Genomic DNA, 20810 nt, shown 5'->3' with positions numbered 1-20810 from the left:
CAGCAGTGAAACAGAGTGCAGTGTATCCACTGTGGCATACGCATACCATCAATTTATGTCCACTAAATGTGTGTGTTTTTGCCACTGGCAGGCTCAGATTGTTACTGTAAGTGTCTGGCAATATTATGGAAAGGATCCCTACAGAAATAGACCAGAAACAGCCTCGAAATCAGTATACCCAAACACACCAGACTCCATTTAAAAAAACAGCAATTTTAGCATGTATAGAACCTGCATGTTTTCATATCTAACCAGATGGATTAAGAGTTTATTTCAACCAAACTACAGCTGGCTATTGTTAGAAAAGTGGAAAGACGAGGCAAGATGACTGTTGTGAGTTTTATTTGGTTTCTGTCAGCTTTAAATGAAGTGTGTTTTACGATGATAAAATTACTGCTTTTTTATATGGAGTCTGGTGGGTTTGGCGATGGCGATTTCAGGGCTCTTTCTGGTCAAACAAAATGGATCTTACTCTTTAATAAACAGGTCGACCTCTATAGGGATCCTATAATGTTGTCGGACACTAAAAATGATAACTGGAGCCCGTCAGTCGCAAAAACAAGCACTTTTAGTGGACATCAATTGATGGTGCATATGCCCCAAGTGGTTATATTTTAGCTTGTAAATACTGGACCAACTTCACAAAATTTTGTTACCATTGGTCCCTTAGACACAAAAACTTAGAAAAATAGGATCCAGGTTGAAAAACCCTTTAAATCAGTCATTCATCACTGTGATTGCAACTCAGTACATGGCGGTATAGTTCACAGAGACCACACAAGCTGCAGCACAGCACAAATGCAATAACTGGTAATATGAGATTACAGTTACTTTAACCCACATATCAAGAGCATGAAAATAAAGGCATCCAGGTGGTCGAGACTTTGGGTTCTGATCCATGTTTTGTGCAGAAACATAAGGTCTTGAAGTGCCACCCAAACATTAGTTGATAACATACAAGGAGCGCAGGCAGTTTATAGTCGCTATTTCCTAGCTAACTTAAAAATACAGATTCTAATAGTACAACATGTTCTCACTCCCAGCTCCTTAAATACAGCTGCTTGGACAGTGGCCCTTAGGAAGGGTGGAAGGGCAGAGAGGTGTGCTCTCTCGGCCTTAAGCTTTCCACTTAGGCGCATGGAAGGGCAGAGAGGTGTGCTCTCTCAGCCTTAAGCTTTCCACTTAGGCGCATGGAAGGGCAGTGTGCTCTCCCTGTCTTAGGCTTACCACGTAGGTGCGTGGAAGAGGCTTTCTGCATAGGCCTAGGAAAAGCAAAGAGGCCCCAGAACACAGCCATACTGCCAAATGTTAAACTACAAATGGAAATACTAAAGTGCTCCTGACTGAGCTGCCGTATATGACGAGTTGGGAGTGAGAATGCCTTGATTATTAACCCTAACTAAGGATCTGCGGCTTTCCTTGTGCTGTAGAAATAGACTCGTTGTGTTCCACTCTCAGCACCTACGGGACAGAAAGAGCTCATGAGTGTATTGTGGTGAAGTCCAATATGCACACATGTGCAGGATGTGAGGTGTAACCCCTACCTGACTGGCAAATGAAATTAAGGTGCTTCCCACAAGGCTGGTCCTCCCACAGGAAGAGCTCTCCTCTGGCCATACCTCCACAGGGGCTGGAGTAACGGTTAGGGGCAGAATCTCGCCGCCATTTGGTGAATTTCATGGAATCGCCAGACATCCAGAACCACCTGTCACCCATTAGGTATCTGCCAAACAGATTGATTAACAGATTTGACAAAATGTTGCTGTTAATGTACTGCACAGTTGTTTGTGGTTGTACTTTGTAATCCCCCCACTGCAACAGGTGTCAAGGTTCACAAATATTGTAATTTCTTAAAAACATTTACACATAGATCCAACTTTATCTTTATCATAGAAAGTAGGGCTATAACTAATAATTATTTCAATTATTCTGAATTATTCGCTTAGTCACTGCAATGTCAAAAACATGTTCAGCACAAAGTTTTTGAAAATTCATGGTGACAGCTCCAAATGATTTGTTTGTCCAACTAACAGTCTGAACCATAAACTGTATGAAGGTGGATGTAGCCACCATGATGTCACACATTAGCTTATGGACTACCGTTTTAAGGCCTTGAGTTTGGCATTTCGGTTGTTGTCATCTTGCTTTTTGACACCAGAAGTGACCATATTTGGACGAGAAGGTGGACCTGTGGAGGAGTGAGGGGTGGATCTGACTGAGAACCCAAGGACACCACCATTGTTACAACTTGTCAATCATGAGGTAGCCACACCCTAAAATATACCCTGCTTCATTGTCTGTTTTACTCTAAATGGGAACATAATTTACAAAATGTATCGAGGAAGACTTGAAAATTGCCATTGCTTCTTTTTGCAACCAGTGGAGTCACCCCCTGCCGTCCACTAGAAAGACTGCAGGTTCAAGGCACTTCATTTAAAACACAAAAATAGAAGCAGCAAATCCTCACACTTAAAAAGCCAGAACCAGGTAATATTTGTGCGTGACTGAACTGAAACAAGTTATGGCTGAGTGAGTTTCTGTCAGTCGATAAGTCAAATGCTTGCTTCAGCTCTAATGTTACAATAGGCTTGTCACAGGGTGTGGCAGTGAGAAGGCATTCATGCTCATCTTTCTTGGAATGGCAGCAATGCAAAGGAGCAAATATAAGGACACACAGTATTTGACTCAAAGACCTGTGTCTGAGTGTGTCTTAATTTGCAGAATTCAAATCCTCAGAGAAACCAGGGTAGGGCACCTGCCCTCTCAGTCTATCCCAGGACAAACCCTCATTATTTTTTTCTCTTCATTAAGGCAGGGTAGTAGCCTATATGTTAAAAGATCAAAGTCTTGACTATTAAACCTTTTAACTGACCAACATCCCAGTGATTTATTTTTTTCTCTTGAATAGCATACATAATGGATGTCAAAGGTAAGATCTGACAGGGTTGACCTCTTACAGAGTTCTCAACAGGTTATATTTATTTAATTTTTCTGCAGTCGTAGTGAGTACCCGTTTTAATTTTCCTTTTTTATTTCAAAATATTTTTATTTTTTAAAGCCAGGGTTGGGCGACACACATCGCATCTCTAATTTTAAGCAGGATATTACGTCTCGAAGCCACTGGCCAGATTTGGGTGGGGCAGCCCCTTCTGTTTGAGCAAGATGACGTGCCCGGCCAAGAGCTAGTTATTTTATTTTTATTAATTATAATATAATTATTATTAATTAGAACCAGCCATTTTATTTTTCACAGTTGGTAAGAGTTCTCTTAATGCGAATCAAAATACTAATATTTAAACCATAATTCTCATTTAGTTTGGATTTAGAAACACTACGGTGTGGACCTGCTATGGTTGAGACACAACCGATAGCAATATTATTTAATTGATTTATCATTAAATAGGAAGCTGAGCAGTACTTGAGCAGCATTCCTGCCTTTTTGGAAACCAGGAAGTGAGATAGGACGTCTCACTTAGGATAGAGTTAACTCCTTTAATGCATGATGAAATTATGTTTTTTCAGAAATCTGACAGAGTTGAAAAAACTCAAGAACATCTTACTATTAAATGACAAAAACTCTGTCTGTGTGTGTCTGTGTGTGTGTGTGTGTGTCTGTTCCATGTTTTTCTCCTCACTGACTTGGTCAATCCATGTGAAATTTGGCACAGTGGTAGAGGGTCATGGGAGGATGCGAATGAAGCAACATTACATCAACTGGCCAAAGGGGGGCGCTATAGCAACCGACTGAAATTGCAAACTTTGAATGGGCATATCTCATGCCCCGTATGTCGTAGAGACATGAAACTTTGCACAGAGATGCCTCTCCTCATGAGGAACAAATTTGCCTCAAGAACCCATAACTTCCGGTTATATAGATTTTCTGCCATTTTGAATTTTTAGAAAAACACTTCAAATGGATCTCTTCCTAGGAAGTTTGACCGATCTGCATGAAACTGGGTGAACATAATCTAGGGACCAATATCTAAAGTTCCCTCTTGGCAAAAGTTGGAAAACTTACTAAAACTGAGCTTCTATAAGGCAATGAATATTACGGAGGGCGTGGCTCATCACATAAAGGTGTATAACATCTCAAGGGTTTCACCCATCACCACGCAACTTTGTAGGCATATGACCACACATAATCTGAGGGGACCCCTCCATTATTGACCCCATCAAACAAAATGGGGGCGCTAGAGAGCTAATTTCTTATCTAGGTCTAACCGCCATATCGATTTTTACTAAACTTGGTAGATAAGTAGAACAGGACGCCTCAAGGTGACTGGAGAAATTTAACTCCAACTGGCAACTGGGTGGCGCTATAACAACAGAACAATGCTTAAAAATGGCTAAAATGCAACCGATCGCTGTGGCTCCCCCTGTGGCCCAATGTTGTTGTTGTTTTCTAATTTTTGGTATGACTAAGTCATGGTATGGTATGCTGTACATAATCACGGAAACTGTCAGTGTGTCATTCTGTCAGTCAGTCATTCTGTCTGTCCCACGTTTTTCTACTCACTGACGTGGTCAATCTATGTGAAGCTGCACATAGGCATTGAGGATTGGCATCTATAGGTAGAAGGGGACAAAGCTACCAATGGGTATGGACTAGTATCTTTAAAAGGCCAAAATTTTCACACACAAAAAAGTAATACAAAGATTGTTATGGCAGTGCATTTATACACCAATGTGTTATCAATATAAAGTATTAGTTTCAGATTTAGAAGGTTTTTAACACATTTTCTAGTCAATTGAAGTTGTGAATTCTTGTCTGGGACAAGGGTGAATTCTGGCACAGGGCAAGTTTAGAAGGCAAAAAAAAAAATTAAAAGCAGATCTTAATGTTTTAGAAATCATATTTATTTCATAGAAATAAATCCTTTAAAAATAATGTTTCACCCCAGAAATTAAATTAGTGTGTTTGACTCAATTCTCAAGAATGGGTGTAGTATACAAAACACGAACATGGAAACACGAGGCCTTTATGGGGGTTAAATATTACAATCCTTTTAATCATTGGGCTTTGGAGTGATATTTTTATGCTGCAACTTTTAAGAAGATAAGCAAAGAAGTCATCATGTAAAAGTAAACCCACACCATTCATTCATTAATTGTCCCTAACCACTTATCCTGTTTGGGTCGTGGGGCGGCTGGAGCCTATCCCACCTAGCATTGGGTGAGAGGCAGGGTCCACCCTGGACAGGTCACCAGACTATCTCATGGCTGACATGTCTTTGGACTGTGGGAGGAAGCTGGAGTACCCGGGGAAAAACCAAGCTGACACGGGGAGAACATGCAAACCCTGCACAGAAAGGGATCCCCCACCCTGGGCTCGAACCCCCCACCCTAAGTTTGAACTAGGAACCCACCATTCTGCCAAAATATAAAAGTAAAACCACACCAGCTAATTCATATTATTTCATGTTGAGTTGTGCTTGAGTTAGACAGTGTCAGTGAAGAGTACCTGCGCAACCCAAGCCAAACATAGTCTGTGAGAGGGAAAGGACTGCGGCTCAGCAGCTGCTCCACCTCGCTCTGCTCTTCCTGGCTGCGAAGGCTAAGTAGATCCCAGTGATGACGTCTGCAGAAGAACAGAGCATCGGCCCAGCACAGCCTCTCTCCCACCACTGTCACGTTCCTGCCGCTCAGCAGCACGCTCACAGCCGGAGGGGGTGGAGGCGGAGGAAGAGGAGGAGAGGGCGTGATAACTTTTGGTAGTGGAGGGGGAAAAAAAAATGTTGTTAGGTTTCAGTTGGCCCGGTTCATGTTTGATACATTTTTTTAAACAGGCTTGTCTTGAACCTGGAGTTGCCCGGGGACTTTTGGTTCCAAAATGGAAAGCTAACGTTGAAGCCACAGAGTCGGCACCTGGCCTTGATGCCAAAAAGCAACTGGAATCAGTCCACATCTTGTCAAGCGATTATACTGACATGTTGTTATGTGCAAAGAAGTAAAAGCAATGTCAATGCAATGTCTTACTCTTTGTTAAAATGTAAGATCCTTTTTGTTTAACCAGAAACAGCCTTGAAAATTGTTGTTGCCAAACCCACCAGACTCCATTTAAATAAACAGTAGTTTTATTATTGTTAAGCACACGTCATCCAGAGTCGACAGAAACAAAATAAAACTCACAAAAGCCATCTTGGTTTGTCTTTCCATTTTTCCAACAATAAGGTGCTGGTTTGGTTGAAATTAAACCTTAACTCACCCAGTTAGGTGTGAAAACATGCAGGCTCTATGCATGCTAAAATCTCTGTTTATTTCAATGAAGTCTGGTGGGTTTGGTGATGGCGATTTCGAGTTAAACAAAAAGAATCTTACTCTTAACAAAACTGTCGGGATCCTTTCCATAATGTTGTCAGACTCTTACAATAATAATCTGAGCCTGTCAGGGACAAAAACAAACACTTGCAGTGGAAGTAAATTACTGATGCGTATACGCCCGGAGTGTTTACGCTGCAGTCTGCTATGCCTACTTGACCAGTTCTGGACCAGTTCCTAATAACATGTGCATACAGTACAGTTGTCTTCAGAAGTCAACAATATTAATACCAATACCACTTCAGACATAATACAGCATTTCCCGCTGATGAAAGGAGTATTCAGACATTTTACTTAAGTAGAAGCAGCAATACTACAGTGTAAATACTCTTCTCTTTTACAATTTACAAGTAAAAGCCCTGCATTTTAAATATTACTCAAATAAAAGCATCAAAATATACTTAAAGCAGGGTTCCCCATAAGGGCCAAGGTAGTAGCCAGTCAAAACACATTTAAATGAAACAAATACAGCATATAATAAAAAAGAAGACTATTCAAACATAAGCCCCCTCTCCACCAAACACCTTCAGACATGGTACCTAGACCCTAGGGTTTCCACTGCAAACAGTACCCTTATATGTAGGCGAGGTTGTTGTCACTCACTGCTCCATCCAGCACTCACTGTATTTCCTTCTCTATCAGTCTGCACCTCGACATTTTCAGAACAAAACAGAACAGGCAGCAGTGAGAGTCTTTCACTATGGGTTTGTGCATTTAGTCCTTCTCAGGCAAGCTCAGCGGCTTAAGGCCTGTTTCCACCGCAGGAACTTCAGGGTAATTTTACGGGGCCGGGGCCGTTGGTGCGTGTCTCCACTGCAGGAACCACCCCCGAAGGACAGAGTTCCGGAACTTTTACAGGGGCTAAACAAGTCCCTGCCTCGGAGTAGGTACTCAGAACGGCCCTGAGAAACTCCTGGCTGGGGCTTGGGGATTACTTGGTGCTGATTGGATATACTCAAGGCGGGATGTGACGTTTTGTAAATAGCAACATGGTTATCGTAGATTAGCTGGGCTAACCGTTAGCTGTTAGCGATGTCTGTAATAACTCAAACGGTCCGTGAAAAAAAAAAAATTCCAGCGGATATCTTAGTTACAACATGATTGAGCTAGCAAAGCAGTTTTGTGTTGCTATGTGTGGTATTTATTCAGTTTTGGGAAATCACGATGTCTAGAAAGCATCAGCTGACCGGGACAGCTAACAGCAGCAGCAAAGCTAACTTCAGGACGTCATCTGTTAAATGCCTCCCGTTGTCGGATACGACATGAAACTACTCCAATTAGCTCAATCATGTTGTAACTAAGACACTGGAAAAAATATTTTTTTCACGGACCGTGACTGGAGTTACTACAGACACCACTGACGGCTAACGGCATCCCTACGTCGCCCCGGTCAAAATGGTCGCGCAACGATTGCATCACATACAGAGCCCAGAAACTTTACAGGAACCTTCATCCTACTCCGCTCTCTCAGTGGAGACACAGCGGTTGAGAGGGCCGAGCGAGAGGACGTTCCTGTAGTAGTTCCTGCCCCCCAAACAGTACCAGGAACTACTTCAGTGGATATGGGCCTGTAGTATTGCCGTAGCCCACAGGAACTACACTCCACAGGCACGACGCTCCACAACGCATTTTTTTTCTCTGAGAGAGGATTAAAATATATGCAATTCACATAACCTGGCTGAAATTAATATATATAAACGCTTGAAGATCCACTCATTACTAAAAGTGTATGTCATATAAAAAGTAGTTAAAGTTGTCACAGTGAAATTTAAGGTGTGTTGATTGATTCACGTCATCAACTCATGCATGGAGTAACATTACATGTTCCACCTTTAAAGTTGCCGGCAGTCGGCCAGTGAATTAAGTTATTTTTTTCTCAGACTCCAGCTGCTGCAAGAGGCAGCAAAATATCCTTTCATTTTATAGTTGTAGTTTACTAATAAAACTCTCCACAGTATGAACAGTGGTTACATGAGCCTCAAAACCAGCCACAACTCAGCCCTGAGCAGAGTGACCGTCCTCTATTGACCAATCAGACTGCTGTGTTCACAACTCCACCTTTTAGTACCAGATCTGTGTGCTAGGTACCCCAACAGAGTGGGGACCGAAAATGGGGACGGTACAGAACGGTTCCATTGGTACCATCCACAACTTTTCACAGTGGTAACAGAAAAAAAGTGTACCGAACTGAACTGAACAGTACTGTACTGCTCGGTGGAAACAGAGCTGTTGTGGCTCTATCACCACATTCTTAAATTCATCAATGGATATGTGTTTCTAAATTTAGATCTTTTTGGAGATTGTTCCCCGCCCACAGTGCATAGTAGGAAAATGCATTTTTCCCCAAATCAAAACAGATTCAAAATTACGCCAAAGAGACACTTAACAACTACAGTGAGACTGAAAACTACAAAAAGATGCACAAGACTACAAAGTTCATGTGTCGTGCTCCTATGCAGGATAGGTCCATTGCATATCTGTGCCCAGGGGCCCATTGTCACATAATCCGCCCATGGCCACAAGACCTGAGAAGATTGCTGATCTAAACTAGGGGACAAAGTGCTCGGCATGCATTAATATAAGTAGAGCAGATCTGGGGAGCCTCCAGCCATTTCTGTGGGTGGACCTGGCTTAAGGTACCAAAGGTAGAAGTACTCATCATGCTGAATGGCCAGTTTCGGATTCATTTATATCACAGAGTTACATTATTGATGCAATAATGTGTAAATCATTGGTAAAGGTGGGGCTAAGTTTATGTACTTTATATCCTGCTGGGTATCACTTACATTCCACCAGGGATGTTTGATAGCTAGTCAGCTATTTTTTGTTTGATTTCCATTGACTAGACATAAAGGACCGTACCTGCCGAAGCGAACACTTCCACTTCACACAGTGTCAGCACCTTAGAATCTCCTGGAATAATCACTTTGATGTAGCGACCTTTCATGCCTGCGCAGTCAAAGGTGTACATTGACGTATCATCCGTTGATGAGATAGTACCACATCTGATGGGGAGAGAGAAACATAATGGGTGCCAGTTTTATTCATAAGAGGTTACTCTAATTGTATTTGCCAGTGGTGTAATTACAGCATAGAGACAGTTTTTCTAAAATGTAAATGGCAGTGGTTTGCATTGTGCAGTTAAACCACAAGAAACACATACTTAGTAATTATTTACTTTCCACCTGAAGATATTATGCCTCACCTGGGGTTTATGAAGCCATAGGTTGACGGTGTGTTCCCAATGCGGATCTGTGCCCCCCTAAGTTTGTCAGTACAACAGTCTCGCCTGTTGATGATGGTGATGGCACTGACCTTGTGCACAGCTAACAAGTCTACTCTCCACCAGGGTTCATACTGTTCCAAAGTCTGGCTACAGCAGCGGTCAACTATTCCACCTCTACACCCACTGACAGCTTGAGAGGACAACCCCCCATAGACATAAGCAGTTGTTGATTGTCTTGTTGGTTTCCTCAAGGCCACATTTCGTAGAGGTTCCACTTAAGTGTAAAAAAAAAAAAGAAAACACGGAGATGAATCAATATCAGACTGCTGTGTTATGATAACTCCAAGCCAGTCAGTTGTAGTTGTACCTTTTGGGGCAGCATACACCTCCACTTCGCACAGGGTAAGAGTCTTGCCCTCTCCAGGGATAATCACATTCACAAAGCGACCCTCCATGCTGCCGCCATCACAGTGGTATGTGTTGGTTTTACCCGCTCTGATGTGGGCGATGGTAGCACACCTGACAGTGGCAGGAGAAGGGGATGATTAGTTGCGGTTATCTTGTAAGCTTCTATGTTAAAGAGAACAACATGAGGTCCAGAAATCTGGAAATCACTCCACATTTTTAAGCCTTCTATCATCAGATTTTAAATGTTTTTTTCCTACAGGGCTCTTAATTAATGCTGGGGAGATATGTAGTTAAGAGAAGCCAGCCAGAAGTAAATTGCTAATACTACTACTATGCTAACGTGTCCTCTTTTGGAGATTATCTTGCTGATCATAATTTGTGAATAAAATCAGCCAAGTGAGGGGAGTTCAAGTATCTCAGGGTCTTGTTCACAAGTGAGGTTATAATGGAGCGCGAGATGGATCAGCGGTTTGGTGCGGCTTCTGCAGTCATGTGGACGCTGCGCCGGTCCATCGCGGTGAAGAGGGCGCTGGCTGGAGGGCAAAGCTTTCGATTTACTGGTCCATCTACATCCCAACCAGCTCCTATGGTCATGAGCTCTTGGTAGTGACCGTAAGAATGAGATTGCCGATACAAGCGGCCAAAATGAGTTTCCTCCATAGGGTGTCTGGGCTCAGCCTTAGAGATAGGGTAAGGAGCTTGGACATCTGGAGGGTCCCAGAGTAGAGCTGCTGCTCCTTCACGTCAAAAGGGGTCAGTTGAGGTGGTTCGGCCATCTGATCAGGATGCCTCCTGGGCACCTCCCGTTAGAGGTGTGTCAGATTTGAAGCCAATTATGGTGGCCAGACAGTGGAATTACACATTCTGGGTCCGTCATGTGATGCCATTGGACCAAGAAAGATGTTTTCCCACACACTTACATGGTGAATACTTACTTACTTACTTAGGCCTTTAAATTCCCTGAGGAACATAGGCCATTGACGAAACTCCTCCATCCTCTTCCACCTTCCGCCCTTCCGCCTTCATCTCCTCCTCTGTGGTTCTTCTCCAGGTGGTTTTAGGTCTCCCTTGCTTCCTCTTGCCTTGCGGGTTCAATATTAGTGCATGTTTTATAATGGAGGTGTTTGGTCTTCTGAGTGTGTGGCCTATCCAATTCCATTTTCTCCTCTTGCTTTGGCTCTCTAACAGTTCTTGCTTAGTGAGATCCCACAAGGTCACATTTGAGATGGTGTTGGGCCAGTAGATTCCAAGGAGGCGTCGGAGATGGTGGTTGACATGGTGAAATAGATGTCTGTAAAACCCCTGTGAAATGATTCGAGTTGACAGGTGGCATGGATCAGTAACTGGGTGCGTCTTAGCCACTCTCCCAACCTTGCCCATTTTGATACTCCTTTTCACGGTCCACTTACACTTAAATATAACTATTCTAATCACTGTAAAATAACGTAAGTATTTAATTCTACTTGTTCTGAGGTCAGTACCTGGGGTTACCGTTTCCGTTGTTCTCCAGGGAGTTCCCAATGCGGATCTCAGCTCCATCCAGTCTCTCGGCACAGCAGTCTCCCCTGTTAGTGATTTTGACAGAATTGACTATATATGTCCGTCGCAGGTCCACCCTCCACCAGGGGTTGGTCTTTTTCTCGGCAGTGTGGCTGCAGAACCCCTGGCTGTAGTATGAGTTCCGTCTCCCATCGATGGCTTTGGAGGCAGTAGCGAAAGACAGCGTTGATGACTGGGTGGCATCTCCTTTCAGTGCCACGTTGGATAAAGGATGTACTTGAAACACAAATAGACAGATGTAAATTTTAAGGTCATGAGGAAAAAACAGTGTATCCCAAGACATTGTTTCTGATCATTCAGGAGAGTCAGAGCTGGACAGGTAGCCTGGTTCAGGACTACTAAATCGGCATAAAAATAGCAATACTGGACTTATCTATATTATATCCATGTATCAGTACCATAGTTTTCAGGGAACACCTCAACTTCGCACAGGGTGAGAGTCTTGCCCTCTCCAGGGATAATCACATTCACAAAACGACCCTCCATGCTGCCGCCATCACAGTAGTATGTGTTGGTTTTACCCGCTCTGATGTGGGCGATGGTAGCACACCTGACAGTGGAGGGAGACGGGGATGATTAGTTGCGGTTATCTTGTAAGCTTCTATGTTAAAGAGAACAACATGAGGTCCAGAAATCTGGAAATCACTCCACATTTTTAAGCCTTCTATCATCAGATTTTAAATGTTTTTTTTCCTACAGGGCTCTTAATTAATGCTGGGAAGATATGTAGTTAAGAGAAGCCAGCCAGAAGTAAATTGCTAATACTACTACTATGCTAACGTGTCCTCTTTTGGAGATTATCTTGTTGATCATAATTTGTGAATAAAATCAGCCAAGTGAGGGAGTTCAAGTATCTCTGGGTCTTGTTCACAAGTGAGGTTATAATGGAGCGTGAGATGGATTGGCGGTTTGGTGCAGCTTCAGCCTTCATGTGGGTACTGCGCCGGTCCATCGCGGTGAAGAGGGAGCTGAGCTGGAAGGCAAAGCTTTCAATTTACTGGTCCATCTACGTCCCAACCAGCTCTGGGTAGTGACCTAAAGAATGAGATGGCCGATACAAGTGGCCGAAATGAGTTTCCTCCATGGGGTAGCTGGGCTCAGCCTTAAAGGGATAGTGCACCCAAAAAATGAAAATTCAGCCATTATCTACTCACCCATATGCCGATGGAGGCCCTGGTGAAGTTTTAGAGTCCTCACATCCCTTGCGGAGATCAGCGGGGGGAGTGGCTAGCACACCTAATGGTAGACGGCGCCCCAGACTAACGTCCAAGAACACAAAATTGAATCCACAGAGTACCTCCATACTGCTCATCCATAGTGATCCAAGTGTGCTGCAGCCGCAACATAAAAAGTTGTTTCGAAAAACGTCATATGAACTCTGTTTTTAGCCTCACCAGGGCCTCTGTCGGCATATGGGTGAGTAGATAATGGCTGAATTTTCATTTGTGGGTGCACTATCCCTTTAAGGAAAGGGTAAGGAGCTCAGACATCTGGAGGGAGCTCGGAGTAGAGCCGCTGCTCCTTCGCGTCAAAAGGGGTCAGTTCAGGTTGTTCGGGCATCTGATCAGGATGCCTCCTGGTCACCTCCCAGTAGAGGTGTGTCGGACTTTGAAGCCAATTATGGCGGCCAGACACTGGAATTACACATTCTGGGTCCGTCATGTGATGCCATTGGGCCAAGAAAGATGTTTTCCCATACACTTACATGGTGAAAGAGATGTCTGTAAAACCCCTGTGAAATGAATCGAGTTGACAGGTGGCATGGATGAGCGACTGGCTGTGTCTTAGCCACTCTCACAGCCTTGCCCATTTTGATACTCCTTTTCACGGTCCAGGGAGGAGTCACTTTGGTCTGAATCTTGGGGTTTAGTAATTCTTTGAAGTTAGTGGAGGGCTAAACAGGAAGTTAGCCGCTCGGCCAGGGGAAGTTTGTTGGACTTGGCATTACAAGCCGCGCCAATGGTGTGACATGGTATACACTTCCCGTCTCTTTTTGGCCCCCACCTCATTTTGAACACTTAAATATAACTATTCTAATCATTGTAAAATAACATTAGCATTTAATTCTACTTGTTCTGAGGTCAGTACCTGGGGTTACTGTTTCCGTTGTTCTCCAGGGAGTTCCCAATTCGAATCTCAGCTCCATCCAGTCTCTCGGCACAGCAGTCTCTTCTGTTAGTGATTTTGACAGAATTGACTATATATGTCCGTCGCAGGTCCACCCTCCACCAGGGGTTGGTCTTTTTCTCGGCAGTGTGGCTACAGGACCCCTGGCTGTAGTATGAGTTCCGTCTCCCATCGATGGCTTTGGAGGCAGTAGCGGAAGACAGCGTTGATGACTGGGTGGCATCTCCTTTCAGTGCCACGTTGGATAAAGGATGTGCTTGAAACACAAATAGACAGATGGAAAATTTAAGGTCATGAGGAAAAAACAGTATAACCCAAGACATTGTTTCTGATCATTCAGGAGAGTCTGCTGGACAGGTAGCCTGGTTCAGGACTACTAAATCACTGGCCAGAAAATTGGCATAAAAATAGCAATACTGGATTTATCTATATTATATCCATGTATCAGTACCATAGTTTTCAGGGAACACCTCAACTTCGCAAAGACTCAAAACCTTCTTGCTTCCTCGGACAAGCACCATGACGTAGCGTCCCTCTGCAGCGCTGCATGGAAAGTAGACTGTTTGTTCGCTTGGGATGTGAGAGATGACTGCACATCTGGGTGAAGTGGAGGAAAGAAGAGAAAGTAATAAGAACACATTTTCATCCCACACTGGGATATGTCTGAAACAAGTTGTTTTCACCTGATGCTTTTGGTGTCATTGGTCTCTATTGAGTTTTTAATCCAGATTTCGGCACCATTCAGCCTGTGACTGTGTTCTTTTCTGTTGGTTATTGTTACAGCAGCAATTTTGTACACATTCTGTAAGTCTACTCTCCACCAGGGATCAGATTCTTCTTTGGTGTGGATACAGGTTTTGCTTGTTAATCTTGGGTCTTTGTTGCCATCAACTGCCCTGGCAGCATCACCGAAGCCTACTGAAGACTGGACGGCTTTTTTATTCAGTGCCACATTCTGGAGAAGATGACCTTATTGGCAGACAAAATAATTATTAGACAAAAAATCAACAGAATGTACTGAGGGGGAAAAAAACAGTTTACCTGCACATGCTCCAGATGTCAGCATGAGGGCAATGCCTGTCAAGGGATCGGATGTTAGTAAAAAATGCTTGCTTTTGTCTCATTTTCATACAGCAGATGTTAATTATAATGACTTTGAATAGAAAGAGGAAGTGCCCTAATTTAGCTGTTGATGAGCATCAACATCACTGCTGACATGCCAGTGGAACACTGATATTCAAATAAGATGTCAGCAAATTATGACAAAAGGATCATAACACCTGAGGCCTGTACCACAAAGCAGGATTTGGAGTTAGCGAGGCAACTTAAGGGTTAACTCTGGGTTTTCACTGCTATGAAACTGGTTCTCTTTGTAAATGGTGACTAAATCACCATGTTAACAGATGAACAGCTAACCTGCTCCATACTATGTGGAGTACTCGATTCATGGTTCTGATGGGTAAGTCAAACCAGATAATGAAAAGACATCCTGGGTAAATTGAACTGGTTTCGTAGTACAGGCCTCGGGAACAAGTTGCGTCTAAAAACAACCAGTTTGCTCTAAACGCCTCTCATATTCGACCTGCATTGACAAATAGTGATTAATGCTAGCTGATTCAAATAATGTAATATCACTTGTAATGCCATGTGACCAAGATTTTAACACTCATTCGGCAGCTCTACGGACCACTGAAGCCTCTTTTAGCTGGTTGTTTTGATTTTACAGCTCATAAAGTTGTGGTCTGGTCAGGTCTGAGTCAATTTCATCAAACAATAATGCTCTAATAAAGCCACAGTATGCATGGAGCAATTAAAGACCAGTACCTCTTTGGAGTTTGTGGAGACCAAAATATAACTTAAAAAGAGTGAATACTGGACTCTGTTGAGCAAACAGATGCGGTATTCTAATAATCTTCACCAGGCGTCTGGAGGGGATCATGTGTTTGGTGGTGTGTGTGCACGTATGTATGTAAGTGTGTGTATCTTTCTGTCTACAGCTAATCTCACAAGCTACTGGACCAATCAGCCTAATATTTCATGTGAGTGTATGCTCAAGAACATCTTGTGGTTGTTGTGATTCACAGTTGTTGAAAAACCTGTTTTATTGTATTGTATTGAGTTTAATACCATCATTGACTGCTGACTCCTCAATCCTCTTATTTGCCAAGCTAAAAACAAAAAGCCTTACCTCGTCTATTGCAGGCCACATTTGGGCCTTGATCATGACTAAAAAATGTCATCCATAAAAAAGTTGGACTCATTATGGGCATCTGCCGATTAATTCCAAACCCAACATGTTTTGGTCCACTAAAGTGAGGTGCGATACCTGATGAATAAATCTCCATTTTATTTTTGTTATCTTTGCCACCATCTTGACTGAAAGGGGGCCAGGAGGGACAATTCCAACGGTTCTCCATTGATCTGCCTGCTACCTTGTTCTGTCCTCCGCATAACGTCATACCAAACTGAAAGCATTTCAGTAATGTTTTTTTTTGCCTGCCCGATTTTGTAGACTTGCAGATTTTGTTGATTTTGTCATTTCTCATTAATAATTGTGTTTCTATCAAACGGAATGTTTTTTTTTGTTGTTTGTTTTAATTGTTTATTGTTATTTTATTCTTCTTTGTTGTGCTGTAGCAAACAGACAAACTTAATGCCATTAAAAGTCAAGTTATAAACGACATCAATCAAAGGCCTTATTCAGACTGCCAGCCAAAATCCGATTTTTAGCCAATCTAGATTGGCACCAGAAGGCTCTTATGAAGTCTGAACAGTCATAAATGACATGAAATACGATTTTTGCAAACCAGATTGAAACCACCTTTGGGAGATAGTTTCAAATCGCGTTTGGACACGTGTCTGAGTCTGAACAGTTCCTTATATGACATCACAGAATACACGCTAGATGACTCCTCCGCTCCGTGGTCGTTGCCAAAGCAACCTATCAGATTGGTCAATAATGTGGCCCAGTCTGAACAGAGCCAAATCCAATCTGGACACTTGGTAAAAACAGTGTGGACAGTCAGCAGTCAAACATCGGATTTGAGAAGGAATCAGATTTGAATCAGATTCTCCTGCAGTCTGAACACAGCCGAAGAGTTGTGGCTGTGTTTAAGTTATCAAAAATGCATTCATTCTGATAATAGCTTCTGTGATGCTTTTGAGAGATTCTGCTGCGCGTCTGCTGGAATTACAAGACTTGTGTAGATGGCCGCGATCAGCCGCCACTTTTCAAGTTAAATGATAATGTTTCTTCATGTCTACTGGGTGTGAAAGTGGCGACTAAATGCTAACACACTAGCAATTACAATTTTAAAAGCTGGGGGGTTTGGGGGGGGGGGGGGGTCTGTGTATCTGTCACTTTGATTTTTTAAATGTTTCTCTGCTCCCAAGTGGCAAAAAGTAAAATATCAACAACCGCAACAAGAAGCATTCATTGCAGCTTTTAGTCATCTGACCTTGAAAATTATCTTTTTAAAGTATTTACATTGAATCAGTTTACAAATTTTAAGAGAGATAACAGCATTAAATTAAAAACTATCAACATAATAAAAATCAAATACATAAAGTATATTTATTGTAATGTGACTGACCAATGAGGATCCAGATGTACTGACTTCCATTCATGGCTTTAGAGGTAATCCCAGAGTCAAATTTATAACATTCTTAGTGAAAATACACCTAAGACGAATACACTCCAACTAGTGCATACACTTACTGTCTTTGTAGTTTTCCTCTGAGCGTCACCAATCACATACTGTACTGGATAATTTATTCTGGTACATGAGAACATGTAAATTTCAGTGATGTTTGCATGAAGAACAACACACCCAGATGGACATCTGCTTACTGCAAACGAATCCTGCCTCTGCATTTTCACCAACTTTGATGATGTTTATCCCACTTGAAAGCAATTATTTCTTCTCCAACTCACCCACGTTTTTATTTAGCATTTACAAAGTGACACTAAGTATTACTCAGAATTTTCAAGTTGCTGAATTTTGATTCTTGAGTGGCACAGGTCGTAAAAATCTGCCTTTGCAAATACTGTTCTGCCCTGAGGACAATCACTGCTTTACCTGGAAACCAGACAAATCTGGAAACTCATGCTTTCATGAGTCAGGTGACGTCAGGCTACCTACTGCACATCAGAACTGTGAATCCACTTTAATCCATGTTTGTTTTGGTAAGGAAAAAAATTAACTGATCAAAATAAACAAATGAGTTGCTAACTGACTTTTTTCTGCTGGTACTGCCTTTTGCTGTACAGCAGGACACTCTCATATAATTTTTACTACATTCTATGTGTGTAAAAAACACCAAAATAAATAATTTTATATTTCACATGTACTATTTTTAATGTGTTTAAAAAGGATTAATATAAGAATGTTACTGGAAAAGAAACGTAGACGTTTTGTTGATGCGACGTGAGAGACAAGCAAGATGCTATGTCACTTCCGGCGGCCATCTTAGATTCGGCGAAAAGAACAAACTCGGACCGTGCAGCCCATGGAATATGTTTTCTTTTTCTTTCAACTGGATAGTCATTGAGACACCTCGAAAATATCATAACAGAGGTAAGTGCTGTCCGGTGACCTGTTTAGTTTGCATTTATCTATCAGGAAATAGCCGTAACTTATAACATAAAATTTCGCACATCTAGAAATGCCGAAGCAGCTCTTAGCTAACTTAACGCTACAACGGCTAGCTAGCGTTAGCAGAAATATTTAACCTTGACGTCGGTGTAACTTAAAACACATTTTTATTTTTTGCCCGCTTTTACTCTAAATTAGAGGTCTTTTCACCCCCAGATTAGGCTACTTGGTGTTGTTAAACCGTTAAAAGCCCTGGCGACTGAGCTAGCTATATTAGTTTAACTGATTAAGCTAGCTACATTCTTTGATTAGCCAGTGTTTGCTAGGCTATGGTGAAGGAACCGTTAGCTGTACCTGGCTGTCAACGGGCAAGCTCTGTATGTTTTGAGGGTCTTATTAGAAAATGGAGCCCCAATCCAATTCGTTTTACTCTGTTACCACTTTTAAATCAGCTACTGTTCTATTTTGTAATGTTTTAATGCTGATTTTGTCGCGTAATATTTGAGCACAAAGCGTAAATACCTTCTTTAAAAAGAAGTTTTTGATGTGATACTCTGTGGCATTTGAAGAACACTTAAACAGACCTTGATTTTAATCATATTTTCCCTCCAGTGTGAAATATTGCTGTGCGCATCTCCTTGTTGGTGACACAGTTTACTCCAGGGTTTTCCATCTGTCAGTGATATCTCACAGTTAATTAATGCCACTAAGAAAATCAGTTTGGTAAAATATTTATTTCAAAAATACACAGTAAAAACTCAATTGTTACATAACGCAAAGTGCAAAATCTGTTTCACCAATATTTGGTATCATTTATACAGTAGCATTCGTTATGAGCAATTGCTCATTTGCATGTGTACTTGCACATACACAAATGAAAATATCAGCCACACAAGGCTTCATTGTAAAAGTATGCTGTATCATCAATATATACATTCACATAAAAGAGAACAACATTGTAACAGTAATATAATGCAAACACATGTTTTCCATTTGCTGGTGTCATTATGAGTGGCAGAAGGGAGGGGAAAACATTGGCCCTCTGCTTGTCTTGTGTATGTCACCAGAAACATATCATAGTAATGTAGATGTGTAGTGACACACACAAAGCAAAGACAATTGCGGTCCTTCATTAGGGCTCGTCTGCCTCTTCTGAGGGTAAAGAATGTCATGGTTAATATAAAGTTCTTCATTAGTTACTCAGCAAAAAGTTTTGACTTTTATGCACTGTTTTACCAATACTGATAACACTTGAACAATTTGATGGCTCCAGTGTTGTGGAGTCCTTCTGTTTAATCACCAAGTCATGAGATTTTTGCCTGACAGTGGTAATGTGGGCTTAAAAGATGACCAAATGACAAACCCCAAATTTGTATTAAGCATGACATCTACTGGTCAAAGTCAGATAGTCGTTCATTTGGTTATGGTTTGATGTTTGAGTACTCTTGGTGGTCCAAATTGCCTCTCATTTGTACCCCATTCTAACCATTCAAAGATTGATTTTCACCTGGGGCAGAGAGTTAGTGTATCAGCCTGCAATTAAGTATCTTATAGGACAGAAATCCAGCAGTCCTATGGTTAAAAAAACAACAAACAAATTAGAATACACATTAAATTAAAAACTCCTCTAAATTAATTTTTTTTAGAGCCTTCACAGACGTGAAAGCAGTAATAAGGCTGTAGAAGAGTGACCACCCTCCACCACTCCTACATTCACCTGCGGTAAGTTGATACAAATTGAAGCATGATCCTAAAAATTTGGGATGCACTGTGTATAATAAATCTCCTGTGAGATGTATGTTTTCAGTTGCACGTGTATATGAATAGGGAAGTTATGGTTTTCTTCTCTTGACTCATGGGGGCTTTCAGTTTTCCTCAGTACATGACCAGACCCAGCACGGCTCCAGTAATCAGCAGCGCTATAGGGGAGGATAGGAGGACAGAAAAAAAGAAAAAGATTTATTAGGGACTGTTCGAATGCAGTTTTTGGACAACATTGCTTTCTGAAGGAAAACGACCCTATCTCATACACTCACCTTGGGTCAAAGATTGCTGAAGTGTAATGGCGTGGCTGGTGGTATTGGGGGCAGCAGTGGTGGTGGGGTTGGTGTTAAGCGTATTGGTGACGGTGGCGGAAGCATTCGCCAGGTTTACAGCAGTACTCTGTAATCTGGTGGTGGCGTCTCCCAGAGTGTTTGAAGCTGAGAGTACAAGCAAATGACAAAAAGATCATGGTCAGATAATCAGTCTCTGTAACAGTGGGTCTTAATTGGCTGTTGAAAGTGCATATAATGTTTGTGTGAATGTGTATCTTGAATGCGTCCGCTTACAGGCGTTGAAAGGTCCTGTGGAGATTCCGAGTACGAAATTGGTTGTTCTGGCGGTTGAGTTTGGTACAGTGGCTGCAAATGTACACTGGATTGTGCTTCCATTCACGCTACCCTTTACATTGTTCACGGGCAACTGCAGAGCAAAGACAGTTTATCAGATGACCAAGAAGACAATGAGTTTTTTGTGCTGAGATATTTTATATCATGCAGATGGTGAGGTTTTGAATTAACAGGGAGTTGCAGGTT

The 20810-nt window shown here is 42.1% G+C and overlaps 1 protein-coding gene across 1 annotated transcript; it reads right to left on the bottom strand.

Annotated features, from left to right (window-relative positions):
• Window positions 1–974: 974 nt before the first annotated feature.
• LOC125884330 (uncharacterized) lies at window positions 975–17266 on the bottom strand. Its single transcript, XM_049569227.1, has 12 exons — window positions 17233–17266; window positions 14323–14608; window positions 14091–14236; window positions 13601–13895; window positions 11911–12062; window positions 11434–11728; window positions 9912–10063; window positions 9524–9734; window positions 9181–9323; window positions 5462–5705; window positions 1545–1723; window positions 975–1461 (listed from the first exon to the last, which is right to left on the bottom strand). Exons 1-12 carry the CDS (start codon window positions 17264–17266, stop codon window positions 1400–1402), a joined length of 2199 nt encoding a protein of 732 aa, XP_049425184.1. The 3' UTR covers window positions 975–1399.
• Between the last annotated feature and the right edge of the window lie 3544 nt (window positions 17267–20810).

Source organism: Epinephelus fuscoguttatus, linkage group LG23, assembly GCF_011397635.1.
Source record: "Epinephelus fuscoguttatus linkage group LG23, E.fuscoguttatus.final_Chr_v1".
NCBI lineage: Eukaryota > Metazoa > Chordata > Actinopteri > Perciformes > Serranidae > Epinephelus > Epinephelus fuscoguttatus.
Note: the sequence above shows the minus strand (reverse complement) of the source record. Positions and strands in the feature narration are given on the sequence as shown.